A 20663-nucleotide genomic window follows, 5' to 3' on the forward strand; every position below is an offset into this window, starting at 1 on the left:
ATGGCCCGGCTCTTGACGGTCACCCTCGGTTGCATCAGCTTCCTCTACCTGCAGCTCCCAGGCGCGTTGTCCCTCGGCCTGGCCCGGAGCCGGCCGCCCGCGCGAGCCAGGTGAGCAGGTCTCAGACCACCCTGGCTGTCGGGGCAGGAAACCAGAGTGCTCGGGGGAGGCCTCCCTCCGACCCCGACCCCTCCCCAGGCCCTCTAGCCCCTGGTTGGGGAAACCCCCCACCTGCTGCTGGGGCTCACCCCCTAGATCAAGGGCCAGCCCCAGGCCTTAAGCAACCCCCGAGCAGGGCAAGAGGCTCCTCTTTCTCTGCCTCTCCTCCTAAGGCATGCCCACTCCTCCCCTGGCAGAGCAGACCCCTCAAAAGGAAAGGTCAGCTGTGGGAGGGAAGGCTGGAGGGGCCCTCAGGCCTGCCCACCCCACCCCCAAGGGAAGGGCTGAGAGGGAGTCACCTGAGTCCTGAGCTTAGTGGCCCACAGAGGCCAGGGCTGCCCCTTGCCCAGGGAGGAGCAGGTAAATGGGCTACTGAGTGGCTGAGGGCCAGGCCCTGAGCCCTGAGCTCAGTGGGCTTCCCCTGCCAGTGACCCCAGGCCTGTGTGGAAGGGAAAGTGGGTGGGTTTATGGGTCCCTGAAAGGCTGGCCCGCCGGGCTTACTTCCTCCATCTCCCTCTGCAGGGAGCCCCCAGCCCGGACTCCTTCCAGTGGCTTGCAGTCCCGGCACCCTGCAGCCCGGCCTGTGTCCTGGAAGCTGCACCAGGCCCTCCAGCCCCAAAGGAGTGCCAGCATGGCCCGTGCTATGGGTCAGCCTCTCCGGAATGGCCCCCGCCGACACTTGGGTCCCCGCAGGCCCCGAGCCCAGCTCCTGCGTGTGGGCTGTATGCTGGGCACCTGCCAGGTGCAGAACCTCAGCCACCGCCTATGGCAGCTTGTCGGCTCAGCCAGCCCACACGACTCCGCCCCTGTGGACCCCAGCAGCCCTCACAGCTACGGCTGAGGCGCGGCAGGCCATACCCCTGCCTGTCCCAGCTGGGATGCTGCGCCCTAATCCCAGAGCTGAAGCTGAGCCCCCAGCCCAGAACCAGCCCCGAAGCTCCTGCAAAGAGCAGTCACTGGAACAGCGGAGCAGGCTCCTGAGGACACCCCCGCCCCACCCTACCCCCACCAGGTTCTGCAGCAGCCAACCTCGAATGACCGTGGACACAGAAGCCAGTGCACGTGTGTGGACCCAGCAGATCCTGAACACCAAGGGGCTCTGCCCCTGGGGAGTGTAACACTTGGAGGCGGTTGGCAGCATTAGAGGACAGGGTCTGCCCAAGGACGTAGGGCAGATGCCAGGGACCTGAACACCCTGGGCCACCTCTGGGCAAGCAGGAGAGAGGAGGGGCCCAGAGTTGGCCCAGCATGGCCTCTTCCCTGCTGGTCCTGACATGGTAGGATTAAGGCTGGACTGCCCTGTTCCAGCTGGGCCCAAGGTCACAATGGAGACTCCCTGCCTGGGTGCCCTGAGGGCAGCTGGGGAAAGGGTATAGGGGTTCTGGGGCAGAGCAGGGCAGAACACCCTTCCCACTCTCTAGGGCAGGGTGGGAGTGGGGTGGGGCAAATCTCCTAGCCCAGATCTCTCAGTTAAGGCAGAAGCACCACCACCTCAAGGTGGGTAGGGATGGCCGAACAAGGGTTGGGGTCCCGCGGGCCACAGGGGCTCCCTGAGCCCCATCCTGCCTGGTGTTGGGACAACAGGAGGCTGGAGCAGGCTTGCCAGGAGCCTGGGGGAGGGGACTGGCCTCAAATTATCAGAACAAGTCCACAGCCAGAGGGCGGAGTTCCTAGTGTGTGTCTGCCCCCGCCTCCTCGCGCCGCCACGGGGTGGGGGGGAGGGAGGGGGAGGGGCTTTAAGTGACACCAGAGCCTTTTGCTAGTCCTGTAGTACTGGCGCCTTATGCCTCACGGGTTCAGAAATGTGGTTTCCGTTATTTAACAAATGTTCATACAGCACTTAATTTGTCAACGTTTGCCATGTCACCCTCTCAGCCACCCTGTGAAGAGAGCATGCCTTTATACCCAGCTCTTCAGCCAGAGATCAGGGAGGTGCCTGCGGTCCCTGCAGTGCCCACCCACAGAGCCCATACCCTGGGTCGCTGGCAGGCCTGCCCCTCAGACCCCCGGGGGCCCCCTAAGGGCGGGAGGCTCCTGGAAGCGCCATCTGGCCTCCCACCCTTGCGCTTGCTCTTCCAGCTCAGGGCTCACCTTCCTTCCAGCAGGCCCCGTGGGAATAGTTCAGGCTGGTCCCTGCCCTGCTGGGGAGATGAACTGAGGACGGCAGGGGCCCCGGGGGAGGAGCCGAGAGCACCCAGGCCCTGAGCCCAGGGGAGGCGTAGATGTTGGGGGGAGGCTGGAACAGGTGTGTGCGTGGGGGCTGGATGGGCGGCAGGCTGGGCCTCAGAGCTGGGAGCCTGTGGCCACCGAGGGGTGTCGGTAGAGCAGGCAGGGAGGGTGGGCTATGGCACAGGGCCAGGGGGACTGGGGGATAAGGAAGAGGAGGGCTCCGGGAGGGCCCAGTCAGGGAGAGTCAGGAGCTCAGCTCGGGCCAAGACCCTCCCTGGCTCCAGCCCTGGGGCAAAGTCCCTTGCGGTCCAGTTCTCCACGCCGGATGCTCCCCCTGCCAGAACACCACCCCACACTGCACCCTCCTTGTGGCAACACAGACTGCCAGGAGGCCCCCAGGATTGCACCACCTGGTGCCCTTGCCGAGGTGCTGCCTGAGCCTTGGGCTGTTTTTCCTTAGGGTCACCTGCCATGGTCACAGCATCGCACTGTGGTCCACATGGCCCCTGAGCTCCAGACCGTGTCCTGGCTGCCTATCTGGCGCCCCACTTGGAGGCCTGGTGGCAGCCCTCCAGCCCCCACAGCTCTCCCACCTGCTGCCCTCCCACTGCTGCTGCTCCCCTCCCTCCTCATCTGGATCCCTTGGCCGGCCCTTTGTCCCTTCTCTTGGTCCAAGCCACCACCTGCTTTGGGGTGATGGTTCCAGTCCCCATCCTACCTCCCCAGGCCCCTCTCCATACTTGCAGCCAATATTTTCTGAGCACTTGTGGAAACAGAGAATAAACCCTGCCCCCCACCCCCAGGGACTGAGATTCCAGTGGGAGGAGGCAGAGGAAACCAACCTCAAAAGTACGGTGCATGAGGGATGCACATGCACCTGGGAAGCTGGAGGCGCTATGGGCTCACAGGGGCCGAGGGCACTTTGCCGTTTTAAGTGGGGCCCGGTTGATTCTCAGCGTGGGCAGGAGGCACCTCGCGGAGTGCCCAGCACCTCGCACCTCGCCCACTGCCCTCTCCCGTCCCACTCACCCTGACTGCACTCGGTGCCCGTCCTTCGTCAGAGCGCCGGCCTCTTTCCAGTGACGGGACCGTCGGCTCCAGGCGGTGCGGTCCCTGCTGTGTCCTCACTGCCTAACTCAGCCCGCACATGACCAGTGCTGTGAATTCATCTCTGCCCTGACTCGAGATGGAGCCCCTCGCTCCAAGAGCCTGACAAAGACCCCCGGGACCAAACGTGAGCCCAAGGCTCCAGCCTCGCCCAGTATTAGCAAAAATCAGGCCCTTGACAGAATCCTGGGGTTTAGCAAGAGTGCCCCCACCCTTGATGTCTCCTCTGGCTATTTTCCCTCCTGACCCCTGCCCACCCAGCCCACCCCAGGCCCCCACCCTGCCTGGTGGCTGTAAATCCCCAGCTGACTGTGCTGGGGATTTACTCTGTGTTCAGAGTGGAGCCCGACCTCTCCCTTCTAGGAAAACGTGAATAAAGTCTTCTATCCCATTTTAACAAGTGTCAAAATGATTTTCTGAAATAAGCCCCGCCCCGCCCCGCCCCAAATCCCAGGTGCCTGGGGATGATAGGGTGTTGGGAGGGGCCTACCGCCTGGGGCATGGAGGTGTTTAAAGCTTGGGAAGCAGGAGTGGGAGTCTGGCTACAGAGCAGCCTCGACCTCCCAGGCAGGTCAGTTGCTCCAGGGACGCTGAGGTTGGCTGGGGGGGGGGTGGGGGGGGTGGGGGGCGCGGCCACTGGGACTGCTCCTGTGCTGACACATTAACTCTCAGAGGCCAGGAGGACGGTGGATGGTCACTCATTACCGAGGGCCAAGGCCAAGGGGCTGGGTGGTGTCCGGTCACTTATGTAACCTGTGGGCATATATACGGGCACCCGGGCCTGTGGAGCTCTGCCCCCTCTCAGGATGAAGGTGGCTGTGGTGAGTACCCCAGACCCCGCACAGGCTGCTCTCTCGGGGAAAGGGCAGCAGCACCATGCCCTCTCCCAGCGGGTTTCTGCCGGCCCGCTCATCTGGGTCAAAGGTCTCCCTCCTTCCTGTCGTGGTCTAGCTGGGGCAAGGGTCATCGGCCCAACCCCTGGGCTCCCTGCGGACCCAGGTCTTGAGGAGGAGATGCCGGGTAGGGGTGCTGCCAGAGCCGTGCATCACTGGGGAAGCAGTCATCCTCGGCATCCACCCTGCAGCTAAGGACACCAGGAGCCTGGAGTAGCCACCCTGCCTGTGCTGGGAGGGGCTGTGCCCTGGGGCGCCCACTGCATCCCGGCTGCTCCACCTCTGACAAGTCTCGTGCCCCCTTGGGGATGTCCTCACTCCCTCACGGAGCTGGCATTGTGGTGAAATGGGTTCACTCCCCCACCCAACCAGGACCCGGACCCTTCCCTGGTCTACCGGCCTGATATGGAGCCAGAGGCGGCCAAAGACAAAGGCAGCTTCCGAAACTACACGGTGAGCACCTGCGGCCACCGCCCCCTGCGCCCCTGCCTTTCCCGCCCCTGGGAAGGGCAGCACCTGTCCCCTTGCACAGCTCCAGGGGCCACCCTGGGGATACCCCGTTCACATCTTGTGGGGCCAGGCCTGGGAGAGGGAGGCAGTGGCCCCCTGGGTGTGAAGGGCAGGGGTTGGCGAGCTGCCTGGCTGACCCTCTGTCCTGCAGTCCGGCCCTCTCCTGGACCGTGTCTTCACCACCTACAAGCTTATGCACACGTGGCAGACCGTGGACTTCGTCAGGAGGAAGGTAGCTGGAAGACTCCTAACCCGAACCCCCCAGGGCCGACCCTGGGGCTATGCTGACCTCTCCCTTACTGGCCCAGCATGCCCAGTTTGGGAGCTTCTCCTATAAGAGAATGACTGTCATGGAGGCTGTGGACATGCTGGATGCGCTGGTGGACGAGTCGGACCCCGACGTGGACTTCCCCAACTCCTTCCATGCCTTCCAGACGGCCGAGGGCATCCGGAAGGCCCATCCCGACAAGGGTGTGCTCCCCACCCGCCCCGGCTGGTGGTGGGGGAGGGTGGAGGTCCGGCCCTCTCCCAGCAGGCCCTGCCCCCACCCCGGCCCCAAGGCTGTCCCTCTGCCCTGGCCCCTGCACCCCCTCTAGCCTGCCCTGCCCCTCTCTCTCCCCCAGACTGGTTCCACCTCGCCGGGCTCCTGCACGACCTGGGCAAGATCCTGGCTCTGGCAGGGGAGCCCCAGGTGAGGAGAGGGGTGGAGGGGGTGGGCAGGGCGGGGCCCAGGGCAGCCTCGGCTCTGGGCTCTGGACACCCACTTGGTGGGCAGGCCAGTCAGGCCCGCCCACCGCTGCCTGTCCCTCCCCAGTGGGCAGTCGTTGGAGACACCTTCCCAGTTGGCTGCCGTCCCCAAGGCTCTGTGCTTTTCTGTGACTCTACCTTCCAGGACAACCCTGACCTCCAGCATCCTCTGTACAGGTATGCCTCCCTCACTGTTGGGCCTCCCCCCTGCAGGGTGCTCCTGAGCCCCCCTCACACTCTGTCTCTCCCTGCAGCACAGAGCTTGGCATGTACCAGCCCCACTGTGGGCTCGAGAACGTCCTCATGTCCTGGGGCCATGACGGTGAGGCCAGTTAGAGACAGGAACAGTGGGGACTGAGGTGGGGGCCGCGCCTCTGGGTGCCTGGGAGTGACACCGTCTCTCCCCCAGAGTACATGTACCAGATGATGAAGTTCAACAAATTCTCCCTCCCACCGGAGGTAGGTGTGGGGGAGGAACCAAACCAAGAACCCCACCCAGCCTAGCCCAGTCCATCCCAGTTCATCCCAGTCCATCCCAGCCTGGAGCGTGGGGTGTGGTTCCTCCTGCCCCAGGCCTTCTACATCATCCGGTTCCACTCCTTCTACCCGTGGCACACGGGCGGCGACTACCAGCAGCTGTGCAACGAGCAGGACTTGGCCATGCTGCCCTGGGTGCAGGAGTTCAAGTACGGTCATGCCCGTGGGGGGGGGGCGGGGCGGGGGAGGGGACCCGGGGCTTCACGAGGCACTGTCCCTCTGCGCTGCAGCAAGTTTGATCTCTACACCAAGAGCTCTGACCTGCCAGACGTGGACAAGCTGCGGCCCTATTACCAGGGGCTCATTGACAAGTACTGCCCTGGTGTCCTCCGCTGGTGACCGGCCTGCCCACCCTGCCCACACCCGGCTGGGTGCCCTGGGGTGACAGGCACTGTCGGGCACAGTGACGACCCACCCTGGCCTTTCTAGGGGACCCCACATACCCACCTGCATTCCCTGCCCTGTTGGCCCCTCTCCCCGGTTGCAATAAAGACTTTAAAGCAGCTCGTGAGTCTGACCCTCAAACCCTCATTGAGACCGAGGCGTGTCGTGGCAGGGCAGTCACTTGAGGGGGCGGGGGGCGGGAGGGGCAAGTCTGCGATCTCGTGGACACGCGTGCCTGGCCATTCCTGCTGCCATAAACATCTTGCTCGTCCTCCCAGCTCTGGTGTCAGGACCTGGGGTCACCCTGCCCACCTCCACATTCTGAAAACAGCCACCGAGTCCTCTGGGCTCAGTCCCCTTAAAGAAAACAATACAAAATACCTGATAGCTAGAAGAACGCACTACAGGAAACGTCATGATAAATGCTCAGGTTAACTGCCATGAACACGACCCACGAAAACACGCCAAGAAACCCTCCGTGGGCCCCAGGGTGCAGCCCTCACCTTGGCCGACAATCACCTTCTTTTCCTTGTGGTTTCATCCCCCAAGTGTGCACCCCTCATGCTGCAGCTCAGCGTCAGCCTTCCCTCTGCTAGAAGTTTATTCCTTTGAAGAAAGTGGCTCATGTGTCTAGGGACTTCCTGTTGGGATTTGCTGGTTGCGTCCCCATGGTATCTATTAGTAGACTTTCCTCGGTCTTTCTTGCTAACTGGTAAATAAATTTAGAGGCTTAGTAGGATTCAGGTTTGACTTGTTGAGGGCAGGGGTGCCCTAGAGGCGGGGGGGGGGGGGGGCTGTGCTCTATCAGGAAGCCCCGCTGTTTCCTGTGTTGTCAGAAGCTGCTGTGCAGCAGTTTCGGGTCTAAGAACACCCTCCACCGGATAGAGTGAGAACAGCAAGGCTCCATTTCCATCCTCGCTCACCTGGTAGAACCCGGCAGTAAAGAGCCGCTCCCCTGGTGCTGTTTGCTTCCTGTTTATGGAGGAAAGGGAAGTAAATGCTCCTGTCTTCTCACTTAATGTACCATTTTGCAACAGCCGGTTCCCTAGCATCCTTCAAACATGATCAAGTTGTCTGCTTTTGAATAAAGAACGCATAGATTTCAGCATATTTGCGCCTCAGTGAGTTATTCTTACTGGTGCTCAGACAGGGTTGGGGAGGGTCTTTCCTGTGGGCCCCTGTCTCCTTCTGACCATCGCAAGGGTCTCTGGGATGTCTTGCCATCTGGTGTAACAAGACGCCCGACTGTTTGTTTCCTGTGTCTGCTGTAACAAATTACCACAAGCTTGGTGACTTAAAACAACAGAAGTTTATTCTCTCAAGTGCTGGAAGGAAGCCAGAAGTCTGAGATCAGTGTGTCAGCAGTGCCCTCGCCGGAGGCTCCGGGAAGATCCAGACTCAGGTGACAGCCAGCATACCCTGGCTGGTGGATGCCTGTCTCTCCTCTGCCTTCACACAGCTCCTTCTCTGTGTGTCTGTCTCCCTCTGCCCCTCTTATAAAGACACTTGTGATGGCATTTAGTGCCCACCCAAACTATCCAGGATGACCTCCTCATCTCAAGGTCCATAATTATATCTGCAAGATGCTTTTTCCAAATAAGGTTACACTCACAAGTTCCAGGGATCGGATGTGGACATCTTTGGGGGCCATTTTCCAGTTTACCACAGAGGCTGCCCTAGACGTAGAATTGGCCCTTTCTCCAAGGAACCTTGGTTTTGCTGAGTGGGAGGTGGTATTACAAATCCACGTGCTGGGGCTGAAGACCCAATCACTTCTTGAATGTCCACTGGTTGTAGCCATGAAAGGTGGCGTTGCCCGCTGCCCTCCCTGCCTTGCCCAGGCTGCTGCATGGTCAGACCCTCCTGTTCTGCTCAAACCCCACCCCGGCCCTCCCTGTGTACCCCAGCCCCTCTGGGCGCTGGTGTCAGGAGAGGACAGGCTCGAGTGTGTCAAGAGGCTTTGCCCAAGCTCTTCTCCACTCGCTGTGCTTCCTTCTGGAGAATTCCTGCCTGCCTTGGGCTCCCTCGCACCGTCCCTGGGCAGCCTTCCCAGCCGCGGCCCCCTCTCAGCCTTTGAGCTCAGGCAGGGCAGGTGCAGGGCGCCAAGGGGGTCCCTCCCTAAAGTTGCTTGTGGGGTGCAGGGGGCTCTGAGCCTGGACTGGGTGTGGGCAACGGGGCCTCTCAGCCTTCCTGAGAGCAGGGAAGAGGCTGGGGTGAGGAAGAGAAACATGAGCCCCGGAGCTGGGGCAGGGGGATGTTTGACAGACTGCCCCTCTGGGCCCGAAGTTATCACCCTGAAACCCCCCCGCGGGAGCCTCCCCAGTGCAGAGCAGGAGTGGTCACCTTTGCCCCTGCCCCTGGGTCCTCAGGCCTCTCTGTGGCCCTGCAGACCCTACCCTGGCCATCTCCAAAAAGGCCCCAGTGTGGGGGAAGGGCAGCGGGGGCCAGGGCTCCCGTATTTCTGTCTACCAGGGCCCCACTGGGAGCCTCAGGGCACTGGGGCAGCTGAGGAGCCCGCAGAGAGGAGGAGGGGCTTGGTCCTCCCTCCAGCCTGCTCTGTTTTCCACCACCGGACCCGCTGCCTCACTGCACCCACCCCTCCTGCAGCCCGCCGACTCCCACGGCCTGGGTCAGGCCTTCCAGCACCCTTCTAACTAGCCACGTTTCTCTGTCAAGGAGCCAGTTTCTTCTAAGAGAGTGGTAGCAAGCCACAGAGTCTTAGAGGAATGTAGAATTTCTTATCAGGCCCGTTTGGGGCTGAAAGTTGGCAACGCCTGCTGGTAATGAAAATCTGGCGGGTTCGTGGCCTGCAGGAGCTTAGCGGCTGATTATGGCCGTTGTTACTCTGGCCAGGCCGAGGGGACTGTGACCAGGCACTAGAGGAAGGTGGCTGCTTCCAAGGGCACTGATGGCCTAAGAAAATACAACAATAAGTTCAAACCCCTAAATTTCAGGCGCAAGCCTGGACTGAAAGAGAAACAGTCTGTGGCTGTACCTAGACCGCAGCCCTTAGGGTTTGGTTGGCAGCTGCCTGGCTGCCCCCGAAACTCTAGGCTGTCAGGGGCCCGTGAGGTCACTGCTATTTTCACCCAGAGACGTCATTGCCTTTTCACTGAGCTCACATTCCCATGGTGACAGAATGTCACAATGGGGGCAACGGTCATGGCCTGGCCATGTCCCTCTAGTCCTCACTCTTGCAGTTTAAAAAAAGGTAAGTTTTGGGCTTCCCTGGTGGCGCAGTGGTTGAGATTCCGCCTGCCGATGCAGGGAACATGGGTTCGTGCCCTGGTCCGGGAAGATCCCACATGCCGCGGAGCGGCTGGGCCCGTGAGCCATGGCCGCTGAGCCTGCGCGTCTGGAGCCTGTGCTCCGCAACGGGAGAGCCACAACAGTGAGAGGCCCGCGTACCGCAAAAAGAAAAAAAAAAAAAAAAGAAAGAAAAAGGTAAGTTTTACTTAAGAATGTCTTTTTTAATCTTTTGGGCCACGCCATGTGGCTTGCGGGATCTTAGTTCCCCAACCAGGGATTGAACCCAGGCCCTCGGCAGTGAAAATGCCGAGTCCTAACCACTGGACAGCCACGGAATTCCCAAAAATGTCTTTGATGAAGTAGTAAAAGCTATTGATACTGTTAAGTCTCCTCCTTGAGTGCAGCTCTTTTTTAAGCTGGGGGGACAGGAAGCTCTGTGCGGGCATCAGCAGGACAGCTGCCTAGGGAGAGCAGGTGTGGCCCCAGCTGCCAGCTCAGCGCGTCAGTCTTACTCGGGAGAACAACTGACAAACACACGAGTCACTCAGCCTTGGGGATTTGGTGATCATTTCCTCAAAAATGGACAAAGTGAGGGCTTCCCTGGTGGTGCAGTGGTTAAGAATCCACCTGCCAATGTAGGGGACATGGGTTCGAGCCCTGGTCCGGGAAGATCCCACATGCTGCGGAGCAACTAAGCCCGTGAGCCACAACTACCGAAGCCTGCGTGCCGCATCGAAGAGTAGCCCCCGCTTGCTGCAACTAGAGAAAGCCCCCGCGCAGCAATGAAGACCCAACACAGCCATAAATAAATAAATAAATAAATAAATTTATTGTTTAAAAAAATGGACAAAGGAAAACGATGACAGCATTTATCGCCAGTGATAACAATTTAGCTTTCAAGAAAAAACTGGGATTTGGGAAAACTTGTGTCCACCACTGTGAACTTGACAGCTTCCTCATACTTAAAGATTTGTTAAAGATTTGTCTGATAAGGTGGATGGTGAAATTAATGAGTGTGATTTTTTTAGACTGTATGATGGAATGTGTCAACATCTGGAAGATTTGCATAACTCACTGAGATTTTCCAAATGACCAATATGTGACCCACCAAAATCTCTCCTGAGTAAAAATATCCATTCAGAGGGAAAGATGCACACATGGATTTTCACGTGGTAGAGGACAGAAAGCTCACTGGTAAGGTTTCAGATTCCAAATTGCAGTAAACCCCCAAGTAACTACCACTCACACCCCACGACCCCAAATCAATGATCTGATGGAATGGTGCAGCCGCCAGTCGAAGCCCCAGCTGTGGTGCCAGCTTGGAGACGGTGCCTCTGGGAGTCAGGCTGTGGAAAATGCCCTGTGTCTGGGAGCCATCTGGTGCATGTGGGCAAGTGGCTCTCACTCCTGCACCCGCGACCCCTGGAGAAGCTGTTGCTGCCTGCCCCAGTGACCGGGTGATGCTGCATGTGGAATGCACTTCTCAAGGAAGCAGTGCTTCCTCCCACAGACAGCCCTCTGAGCTGGGCAAGGCCAGCCACGTGGCTCTTCTGAGCACCTCGACCGCTGAATGAGCAGGCAGCTGAGGGGCGCGACCAGTGCTGACCTCCACTGGGAAAAGGCTGCTGGTGCAGGACTGAGAGGCCAGGAGGACTGGGAACAAGCTCCTGGAGACCCATAGATGTGCAGTGCTGAATCCAGCAGCCAGTTTAGTGGAAGACGGCAGCGCCCTCTGCAGACGGGCCCGAGGACTCAGATGCCTCAAGATGGTGGGCGTGGAGGCCCGACCAGCCCTACCTCGTGATTGTTGCAGGACCAAGCACAAACTGTATTTTTTCCTTGCTGTCCTTCAAACATCTTCTGGTGGCTAACTTCACCGTTCAATGAGATGTGAGATGTAGAATTTTGAGATGCGACTGTACTGAGCTCAGGGGTGGGTGTCCAGCTGGAGCCTGGAAGTGATGTGGGTGCCTCCTCACCTGGCATGAGCGAGGGGTTTCGAGTGAGATGTAGAGTGGCTGCCTTGCGTTAGTGGAACGTTGAGTGGGTGTGGGGAGGGAGTGTGAATCAGACAGATGGACTCATCAGGGGCCTGGGCACCTAAGGGGGTGGGTGTCGGAACTCTTCCTGTGGACGGAGGCTCTGCCTTTCCACGAGTCTGGGTGGGAGGCTGGGCTGCACTTCCTCTCCCACCTTTCCTTTTGGAAGCCAAGAAGGGGAGAAAGTTGGTGCTCGCCCAGGAGCCATGGGGCCCACATCCCAGCCCCACTGGACTCCGGAGTCAGCTCTGGGTCCCGGCACTCTGTGTCCTCACCAGGCCAGGCTATGGTAAGGTTTTGCCTCTGGTCAATCTTAGTAAGTTTATTCTTGGTAAAGGGAGGTTCAAGTGAATTACTGGCTCATTGCATTTGTATGTTTATTCATTTATGGGGTTTTTTTTGAAGCTTGGGAAGATTGTGTTGCATCAGATGACTGAACAGTTAAAAAATAAATTAAATTTGTAAAGCACCTAGAATATTTTAGGCATTTAAAATTTATAAATGGAACCCTTCAGAGTTATTGCTAAAACCTGCTAGAGTTAAATAGAAGAGGGAAAATGAAAGTACATGGATTGGGAGGCTCACTATTGTTAAGAAGACAATACAGTTAACCCTTGAACAACTCCGGTTTGAACGGCAAGGTCCACTTGTATGTGGAGTTTTTTCACTAAATACATATTACAGCACCACATGACCCTCGGTAGGTTGAATCTGTGGATTTGGAACCTCGGGTATGAACGGCAAACTGTAAGGTTATCCTCGGATTTTCGACTGGTTAGGGTCGGCGTTCCTAACCTCAGTGCTGTTTAAGGGTCAAACTGTACTATCAAAGTGATCTACAGATTCCATGCAATCTCTATCAAAATTCCAATGGCACTTTTTTCTTGCAGAAATAAAAAAATCCATTCTAAAATTTCAAGGGATCCCAAATAGCCAAAAAATCTTGAAAAACAATAAAGCTGAAGGACTCACACTTCCCAATTTCAAAACTCACTATAAACCTACAGTAATCAAAACAGTGTGAGGGACTTCCCTGGCAGTCCAGTGGTTAAAACTCCACACTTCCACTGCAGGGGGAGTGGGTTTGATCCCTGATCTGGGAATAATGATCCAGCGTACCACGTGGCGAGGCCAAAAAAGAAAAGGGGGGGGCAAAGGACTTGGATAGACAGTTCTCCAAAGGAGATATACAAATGGCCAATAAGCACATGAAAATATGCTCAACATCATTAGCCATTGGGCAAATGCAAATCAAAACCACTTGGAGGACTTCCCTGGTGGTGCAGTGGTTAAGAATCCACCTGCCAATGCAGGGGACACGGGTTCGAGCCCTGGTCCAGGAAGATCCCACATGCTGCGGAGCACCTAAGCCCGTGCGCCACAACTACTGAGCCTGCGCTATACAGCCCGCGAGCCACAACTACTGAGCCCACGTGCCACAACTACTGAAGCCCGCGCGCCTAGAGCCCACGCTCGGCAACAAGAGAGGCCACAACAATGAGAAGCCCGCACACCACAACGAAGAGTAGCCCCCGCTCGCCGCAACTAGAGAAAACCTGCATGCAGCCACGAAGACCCAACACAGCCAAAAATAAATAAATTAAAACAAAACAAAAACAAACCACTTTGAGATACTATTTCTTACCCATGAGGATGGCTTTTATCAAAAACGGGAAAATAACAAGTGTTAGTGAGGATGTGAAGAAACGGGAACCTTGGTACACTGCTGGAGGGAATGTAAAATTTAAAAGATGCAGCTGCTGTGATAAAGTTTGGTGGCTCCTCAAAAAGTTAAACGTAAAATTGCCATACGATCCTGCAATTCTACTTCTAGGTATACACTCAAAAGAACTGAAAGCAGGGACTCAAACAGATACTTGTGCACCCACGTTCACAGCAACATTATTCACAACAGCCAAAATGTGAGAATAACCCAAATGTCTAGTGATGGATCAATGGACAAAATGTGGCATAAACGTACAATGGAATATTATTCAGCCATAAAAAGGAATGAAGTTCTGACACAGGCTACTGCACAGATACACCTTGAAAATATTATGCTAAGTGAAAGAAGCCAGACATATAAGGGCACAAATTGTATGATTCCATTTACATGAAGTGTCCAGAATAGCTAACTCCACGAAGACAAAAAGTAGATTAGTGGTTGCTGAGGTCATGGGAAGGAGGGGTTGGAAGATGCCAGCTAGGCAGAACAGGGTTTCTTCTTGAGATGATAAAAAGGTTTTAAAATTGACTATGGTGATTGATGCACAACTCTGTGAATCTACTGAGAGCCACTGAACTGTGTCCTTTAAGTGGGTGAGTTGTATGGCACGTGAATTACATCTCAAAGCTGTTATGGAAAACAAAACACCTCCCCCACCCCGCTCCAAAAGAGATTCATACACTGAGCTTAAAAGCCTAAGAAAAAGAACAGATTTTTAAAATTTAAATATATTAGTTTAAATATATATATAGTTTAAACTGTTATATTACAGTTGTCCCTCCATATCCAGGGGGGATTGGTTCCAGGAATCCCCCCAGATACCAAAATCCACAGATGCTCAAGTTCCCTTACATAAAATGGTGTAGTGTTTGCATATACCTACACACACCCTCCATACACTCTAGTCTCTAGATTACTTATAATACCTAATACAAGGGAAATGCTATATAAATAGTTGTTGATTGTGTAACCAATTCAAGTTTTGTTTTTTGGAACTTTCCGGAATTGTTTTCGATTATTTTCAACCCGAGGGTGGTTCAGTCCGTGGATGCAGAAGCTGAGGATACAGAGGGCCAACTGTACTGTCTTTGTTTTGCTCTGTTTTCTTCATTGCTTTCTATTCCGTTGATTTTTGCTCGTTTTAAAAAATATTTTTTATGGCTGTGTCGGGTCTTAGTTGTGGCATGTGGGATCTTTTGTTGTAGCGTACAGGCTCTCTAGTTGCGGTGCGCAGGCTTAGTTGCCTCGTGGCATGTGGGATCTTAGTGTCTGGACCAGGGGTTGAACCCGAATCCCCTGCGTTGGAAGGCGGATTCTCAACTATCTGACCACCATGGAAGTCCGCGGGCTGCTATGTACTGTCTTAAGCCAAAGGTCAACTTATAGATCGTTTAATTGTGTCTAAGAGCATCCGAAGGCTCAGGTCACAGGTCCCCTTGAGCCACGTGTGACAGTGGGCACGGGCTGAGCATGGAGCACTGTCTACTTGGGTCAGTCGGGGGGGCTCAGTGACTTGGGGGGAGGGGTTGGGCACACTGGGGGGCTCTCCAGGGGTCTGTGAGGTGAGAGCATGAGGGGTAGGGGCTGAGGGCAGAGCCAGACACAGGGGAGGCAGTGACTTCCTGATTGACAACCGATCTCCAAACCGAAACCTGGACAGTGTCTTCAACTGCTGCTCCCAGGAACTGGTCAGAGCACAGGTGGTCATACGTGTCCTCCCTCTTCCGCCCCCAGTCCAGGGCCTCTGTCCCTCCATGCTCTCCCAACCCACACCCCATTCCGCTGTCACGGGCCTGACGAGTTCCCTCCCCCACCTCTGCTCCATCCCTGCCTAGGCAAGGGCCAGTGTGCTGACCCTTCAGTTCTGCCCTGAGATGAGGAAGCAGGGAGCAGGAGAGTAGGAAGGGGCTGTGTTCTGGTGAATTCTCCAGCCCTCAAGATGGTTTCAGGCCCCACATTCCAGCACCAACCTCGCGGCCTTGATGTGTACAGCTGACAGGCCGGCCAGGCTGTGCGGCACTGAGGCTCAGGGCCTCAGGCAGTACCAGCTCAGACCCTTGCATCCATTTAATAAACGAGAATGTTGAGGACTGCACAGCGAAGGCACCCAGGAAGACTGGTCAGCGATCAGCCGGACAGTATCTGGGCTGTGTCCACCGTCAAAGGCAGGGACGGCCCACTGCCCTCAGGCCTCCCCAGTGGGAAGGAAATGGCAGGCACAGGATCAAGCACGAACTGGCTTTATTCGTTCACGGATCCGAATGACAGGACAGGCTGCTGTGGAGATGACCTCAGGGTCGTCTTTCCTCCTCTCCCGCTAGCAGGTCAGCCTCATCCCTTCCTGTGCAGGAGCTCGCGTCAGGGGCATCAGGCTTGGACCCCTACGGTGGGAGCAAAAGGGAAGGACCTCCCACAGCCCTGATTACAATGCCCTGGGAAGGACCCTGGGCCAAGTAACACACGGGCCTCCTGGGCCATCCATCAGGCCAGAGAATGCCCTGGGACGGGACGTGGTTAGCGTGGGTGGACGAGTGGGCCCTCGAAGCAAAAGGGCAGCCAGTGCCTGCCCCACAGGGCAGCACCCCAACCTGCGTCTGCGTGGCAGCTGGCTAAGGCACAGTGGCTGGGCCACGTCCTGCTGCAGAAGGCCAGAGACGAGCCGGGACCCTGACCCTCTCCGGACGTGTGGCTGACAGAATGGGGCTACTTCTTCCGCCGAGGAGTCTGGGAACCGCTGCTTACGTCGCGGGCTGGGGAAGTTTGTTTGCTGGTGGCCACTGAGTCCTCCGGCGGGGCTAGCCTGTGCTTCTCCCCCTTGGCCCGAGGGGAGGACTGGGGGCCCAGTAGGGCCTGCATGACCCTAATGGCCCCCACGGTTCCAAGGAGCCCCCAGAGCAGGGCAGGGGCCTCCAGGGGAGACAGCTGTTTCCGCATCCAGTGGAGCGCCTGAGCCAGGGTGCTGCTGGAGCTGCGGGCCCGGGGCGGGCTCTTGTCCTGGGGGGGTTGGGGGGTGGAGTAAGGCGTGGGCCCATCCCTGCCGCCCACCCCTGCCGCCCACCCCAGGCTGGCTAACGCCTTCCCACCTGAAGGCCAAACTGCCCGAGCAGCGTGTCCAGCGTCGGGTCCCCCAAGGACACGGACGGGAAAAATTCCTCCACCCACTGGCGTCGCCACCACTGGCTGCAACAGCACGGGGCACTTAGGCGGCGCCAGTACACAGGCCCCGCACCCCGCCTGGCGCCCGGCCTTACCCCTGCTCCCCGGGCTTCGAGAACCGGTACTTGTAGCGCTGGGCCCGCACGTAAGTGGGCGGCTGCTTGTGGAAGGGGTACCTGGGCGTGTGGTTCTGGATGAGGCGGATCACTGCGAGGGGCGGGGAGCTAGCTCAGCACCCGGCAGCTCCCTCAGCCTGGCCCCCACCGCGGCCCCCCCAGGCCCCGCCCCTCCCCGCGACACCTCCAGCAGCCCTGCCCCCGCAGATCTCCCAGACCTGCCTATAGGCTCCGCCCCACAGCCCAGGCTCACCAGGCTCTTTGCCCTGCAGCAGGCGGAGGACCAAGCTTGTGAACCAGGGACTGTGCGTGTGCGGGCCCAGGGCCGCGAACCACATCTGCCAATCCAGGCGCGGCTGGTGGGGCGCCACGATGGGGGGCGCCCGGCTCACGTTACCGGGCTTGTACATGAACTCGATTTCCTGCTGGGCAGAGTTAGGGTTAGCATTGCCATCAGGACCTGGTTCCCGGCTCTTCCCCCCAACCCCATGCCTGTGGCTCCCCAGCCCCGTGGAGCCCGCCAGGCGCCCCAGGCAGGGGCCCCAGGGAGCTCTCACCGTCCAGTGATGCCCGTCATAGCTGCCCTCGAGCACCACCTCGGGCCGTCCACCCAGACCAGTCATCCGGCGGAAGAGGCCATAGGAGTGGGCCAGCTGCAGGTGCTCCACGGTGCCAAACAGGCGGTGGGCCCCAGTCCAGAGGCGCCCATGGGTCGAGGGCTCCATGTAGGAGTATGGCACCTAGACACAGGTAGGCAGAGGCTCAGCAATGACCTTCCAGCCCTCTCCCGACCCCCTACCCCGGCCGCAAGGGACTACTCACCAGGCTGATCATGAACAGAGCCACCGTGGCAGTGCCAAAGATGGACAGCTGGACTGCAGCACAGAACTTCTGCAGCCACCCTCGCACTTGGGTCCACCTGGGAGGCAGGGGACCGAAACGCAGTCAGGCCTGCTCTGCACAGCCCTACCCCACCCCCGTAGACTATGTACCTCCAGAGGGCGGTCAGCAGTTCCCAGGCAAGGGAGGCTGCACCCAACCACATGGTGGGTAGGGTCACCATCTTCAGCCACTGGGAGAACTGGTGGAAGGTGAAGGCTGTGGAAGGAAGGGGGTGTGAGGAGGGATGGTCCAGCCTCTGCCCTCTGAGCCCCCAGCTGGCACTCACTGGTTTTGGAGTGAACAGTGTGCTGCTCCCAGTCCACCTCCAGGCCAAAGCAGTGCACCACGCCATAGGCCAGCAGCCCATAGACGGCCAATTCCAGCAGCAGGGCCAGCAGGGCCAGCAGAGCCTTGGGCCAGGCTGCAGGGCAAGAAGGTCATGGGTCGGTTGGGAATAGGGCTGGAGGGTCTACGGCCGGGGGCTGGGGCGGAGCTAGAGCAGGGTCACTTGGGGGGTGCTGGCAACACTCTGGCGGGCAGCAGGGGTGAGGATGGCTGTCTGTCCGGGACAGGCTGACACTCACAGGTGGGCGTCTTCTTGCGGCGGCTGTTGCCAGGCTCAGCAGCCAGGTGTGCGTCATCCAGGAGGGCAGTGGTGAGCACCAGGGTGAGCAAGTTGAAGAAGTTATAATTGCCAGTGACGATAATCAGGACTTGCAGCAAGACCTGGGAGGATCTGGACTCAGCGCTTGCAGCAACCGCCCCTTCCCGGGCCCGTCAGAGCCCACTTCCAGGCCCCTCTGCACCATCCCCACCCCCCCGCCCCACCTAGATCTCTCCTGCAGGCTCCTGTGCCCTCCTCGTCACTGCACGCAGGCCTCTGTTTTCCCACTCCACCTGTCCTCCCCCTGGGCTCACACCTTCCATGGCTCCCCACCACCACCTGGACAAAACCCGAGCTCAGCACGCCTCACGCGGCGCCCTTTCCCCACCTGCCCCTGCTGACCCAAGATGGACATCCTCCAGCGAGGCTGCAGCCCTGCCCCATAGGTACACCTTCAACCTCAGGCTGACTCACTCCTCTGCCCATGAGGCCTTCCTGACCGCTGGCAGCAGACACCCCATCCCCAGTGGGACCCTCTGGGCAGTGCAGTGCACGTCCTGCCTGTCTTCCTGATGGCTAAGGACCCCACCCACCTGGGAGTAGAAGGCAGCCAAGCGCAGGCGGCGAACAGGAGCGAAGAACAGAGGGGGCACTGCAATCTCGATGAGGAAAGTGGCCACCACGCCGAGCTTGTGCAGCCAGACGGGCAGATGGTGGGCAAACCAGGAGGCGGGCGTGGGCAAGCACTGAGTCTCGAAGTGATAGGTGAGGGCTGCGGGTGACAGGCGGGTGGTCAGGGCTGGGCAGAGCCCCCAAGACTGCCCCACGTCCAGACAAGGACCTCACCGGTGAGCCCCCACCACGCGGGGCAACGGCTGGTCAGCTTGACCACACCCGAGGCAAACATGAGGCGAAACAGCAGCCAGCGCACGAGCCAGAAGGGGAGGTCTTCGTGGGGCAAGACCCCTGCCAGCCTGCCCTGGGCCTGCTTGTGGCGCGGGGGCAGCCTCAGAGGGGCCACCAACAAGGCCAGGAAGCCAGTCTCCAGCAGAAGGGAATCCCTGTGGGGAGAAAAAATTGCACAAAGGACCTCCTCCCCATCAAGGCTGCTCCCCTAAGGGGTCCTCCCGGGAGAGACAAACACACCCCACCCCATCCCACCCAGCCTCCTGCAGCCCCACACCCAATAGTCACTCACCACTGGAAATAAAGAAACACCTGGCCCACCTGCAGGGAGAAGGGCTGTCAGGGAACAGGGGGTGTGTGTCTGCAAAGGCAGGCAAGGCAGAGGCAGGGGTGGGGTGGAGAGCGCATGGGCCTGGAGTGAGCTGGAGATAAGGGTCCCAGTGGTGTAGGGGGTAGCAGGCAGCCCTCACTTGCCTGGTAGGCAGACAGGTAGGCGGCCCAGAGCAGCAGGTAGACAAGGAGGTGGCGCAGCTGGTGCAGCAGCAGGGCTCCCAGGGCCAGCAGGGTGCCCAGCAGGCTCAGCAGCTCCAGGCCCTGCGCTGTGTCCAGCCCCAGTAGCGGAGTCTCCCACAGCAGTGTTGGGGTCTCCCACAGCTGCGGCCAGCGTCCCTTTCCCTGCGGCCGCAGTGTCCTCCGTGCAGGCAGGATGCCCTCAGGGCCGTACAGGCCTGTGAGAGGGCACGTCAGGGCCAGGCACTGGACACTGCCCTCCAAGGATTGACTCCTCCCACCAGTCAGGGCCTTCAGACCCGCCTCCCCAGGTCAAGCCCTGCAGACCCCCCCCCCCAAATCTAGGTCAGGACCTGCTGACTCTACCCGCTCACAGGTCAAGGCCTGCAGACCCTCCAGACACCCCCACCCAGGTCAGGCCCCAGGCCTACCCGACGCCCCCAAGTCAGGATCTTCCACCCGGCAGGGCCCTGTTCCCCCTTCCTCCACGCCAGAGCCTGTTCTTTTACCTGCCCACCAGGTCTGGGCCCACCCCCCTCAGGGCTCTGACCCCCGCCCCAGGTCAGAACGCAGAACCCTACTGAAAAGGGACCCTTGCACGCCTTCCCACTGCCCACACCCCCGCGGCCCGCAGGACACAAACCGCAGCCCCCTACCCCGTGCATCAAGGCCTGGACCTCACTCCCGCCCCCAGGCAGCGGAGTCTCGGGTGGGGAGATGAGGGGTCACAGGGCGCGGGTTGTCGGGGGGGGTCCCGCCCTCGGCGCCCTCACCCGGGATCTGCATGTAGAGGGAAGCGAAGGCGAACATGAAGACGGCGGCCACGCCCTGGAGAAAGAGCTGCCGCGGGAGCCGGGAGCCAGCCATAACCGCTACGCTGCTGCGGGATGGAACGGATCCCAGGGTCCGGTCCGCCCCGCCCCGCCCCGCCCCACCCCACGCAGACGCAGGCCCCGTCCCCACGCATGC

At 59.0% G+C, this 20663-nt stretch overlaps 3 protein-coding genes across 5 annotated transcripts; 2 read left to right on the forward strand and 1 right to left on the reverse strand.

The window, feature by feature from the left end:
- ADM2 (adrenomedullin 2) lies at positions 1–1000 on the forward strand (the record flags this gene model as incomplete). Its single annotated transcript, XM_079716048.1, has 2 exons — positions 1–110; positions 682–1000. 2 exons carry the CDS (start codon positions 1–3, stop codon positions 998–1000), a joined length of 429 nt encoding a protein of 142 aa, XP_079572174.1.
- Positions 1001–4125: 3125 nt separating this feature from the next.
- MIOX (myo-inositol oxygenase) lies at positions 4126–6461 on the forward strand (the record flags this gene model as incomplete). The annotated part of the gene is given in 11 exon segments (XM_079715172.1): positions 4126–4216; positions 4219–4256; positions 4701–4781; positions 4990–5070; positions 5147–5309; positions 5462–5529; positions 5653–5762; positions 5840–5907; positions 5995–6044; positions 6159–6271; positions 6353–6461. Coding segments are annotated over 11 exon segments (972 nt in total).
- A 9283-nt stretch (positions 6462–15744) lies between these two features.
- Positions 15745–20561, reverse strand: LMF2 (lipase maturation factor 2; the record flags this gene model as incomplete). Of its 3 annotated transcripts, none has more annotated exons than XM_079715814.1 (14): positions 15745–16514; positions 16604–16700; positions 16772–16883; positions 17046–17130; positions 17350–17532; positions 17615–17711; positions 17785–17890; positions 17961–18095; positions 18259–18400; positions 18872–19050; positions 19125–19339; positions 19477–19505; positions 19659–19912; positions 20468–20561. In XM_079715814.1, 14 exons carry the CDS (start codon positions 20559–20561, stop codon positions 16224–16226), a joined length of 2019 nt encoding a protein of 672 aa, XP_079571940.1. In that variant the 3' UTR covers positions 15745–16223. The 3 variants fall into 3 exon arrangements, with proteins under 3 accessions (XP_079571940.1, XP_079571939.1, XP_079571938.1); XM_079715813.1 differs by having other exon boundaries at positions 17046–17211; XM_079715812.1 differs by having other exon boundaries at positions 17046–17214.
- Between the last annotated feature and the right edge of the window lie 102 nt (positions 20562–20663).

Source organism: Hyperoodon ampullatus, assembly GCF_949752795.1.
Source record: "Hyperoodon ampullatus genome assembly, chromosome: 11".
Taxonomy (NCBI): domain Eukaryota; kingdom Metazoa; phylum Chordata; class Mammalia; order Artiodactyla; family Ziphiidae; genus Hyperoodon; species Hyperoodon ampullatus.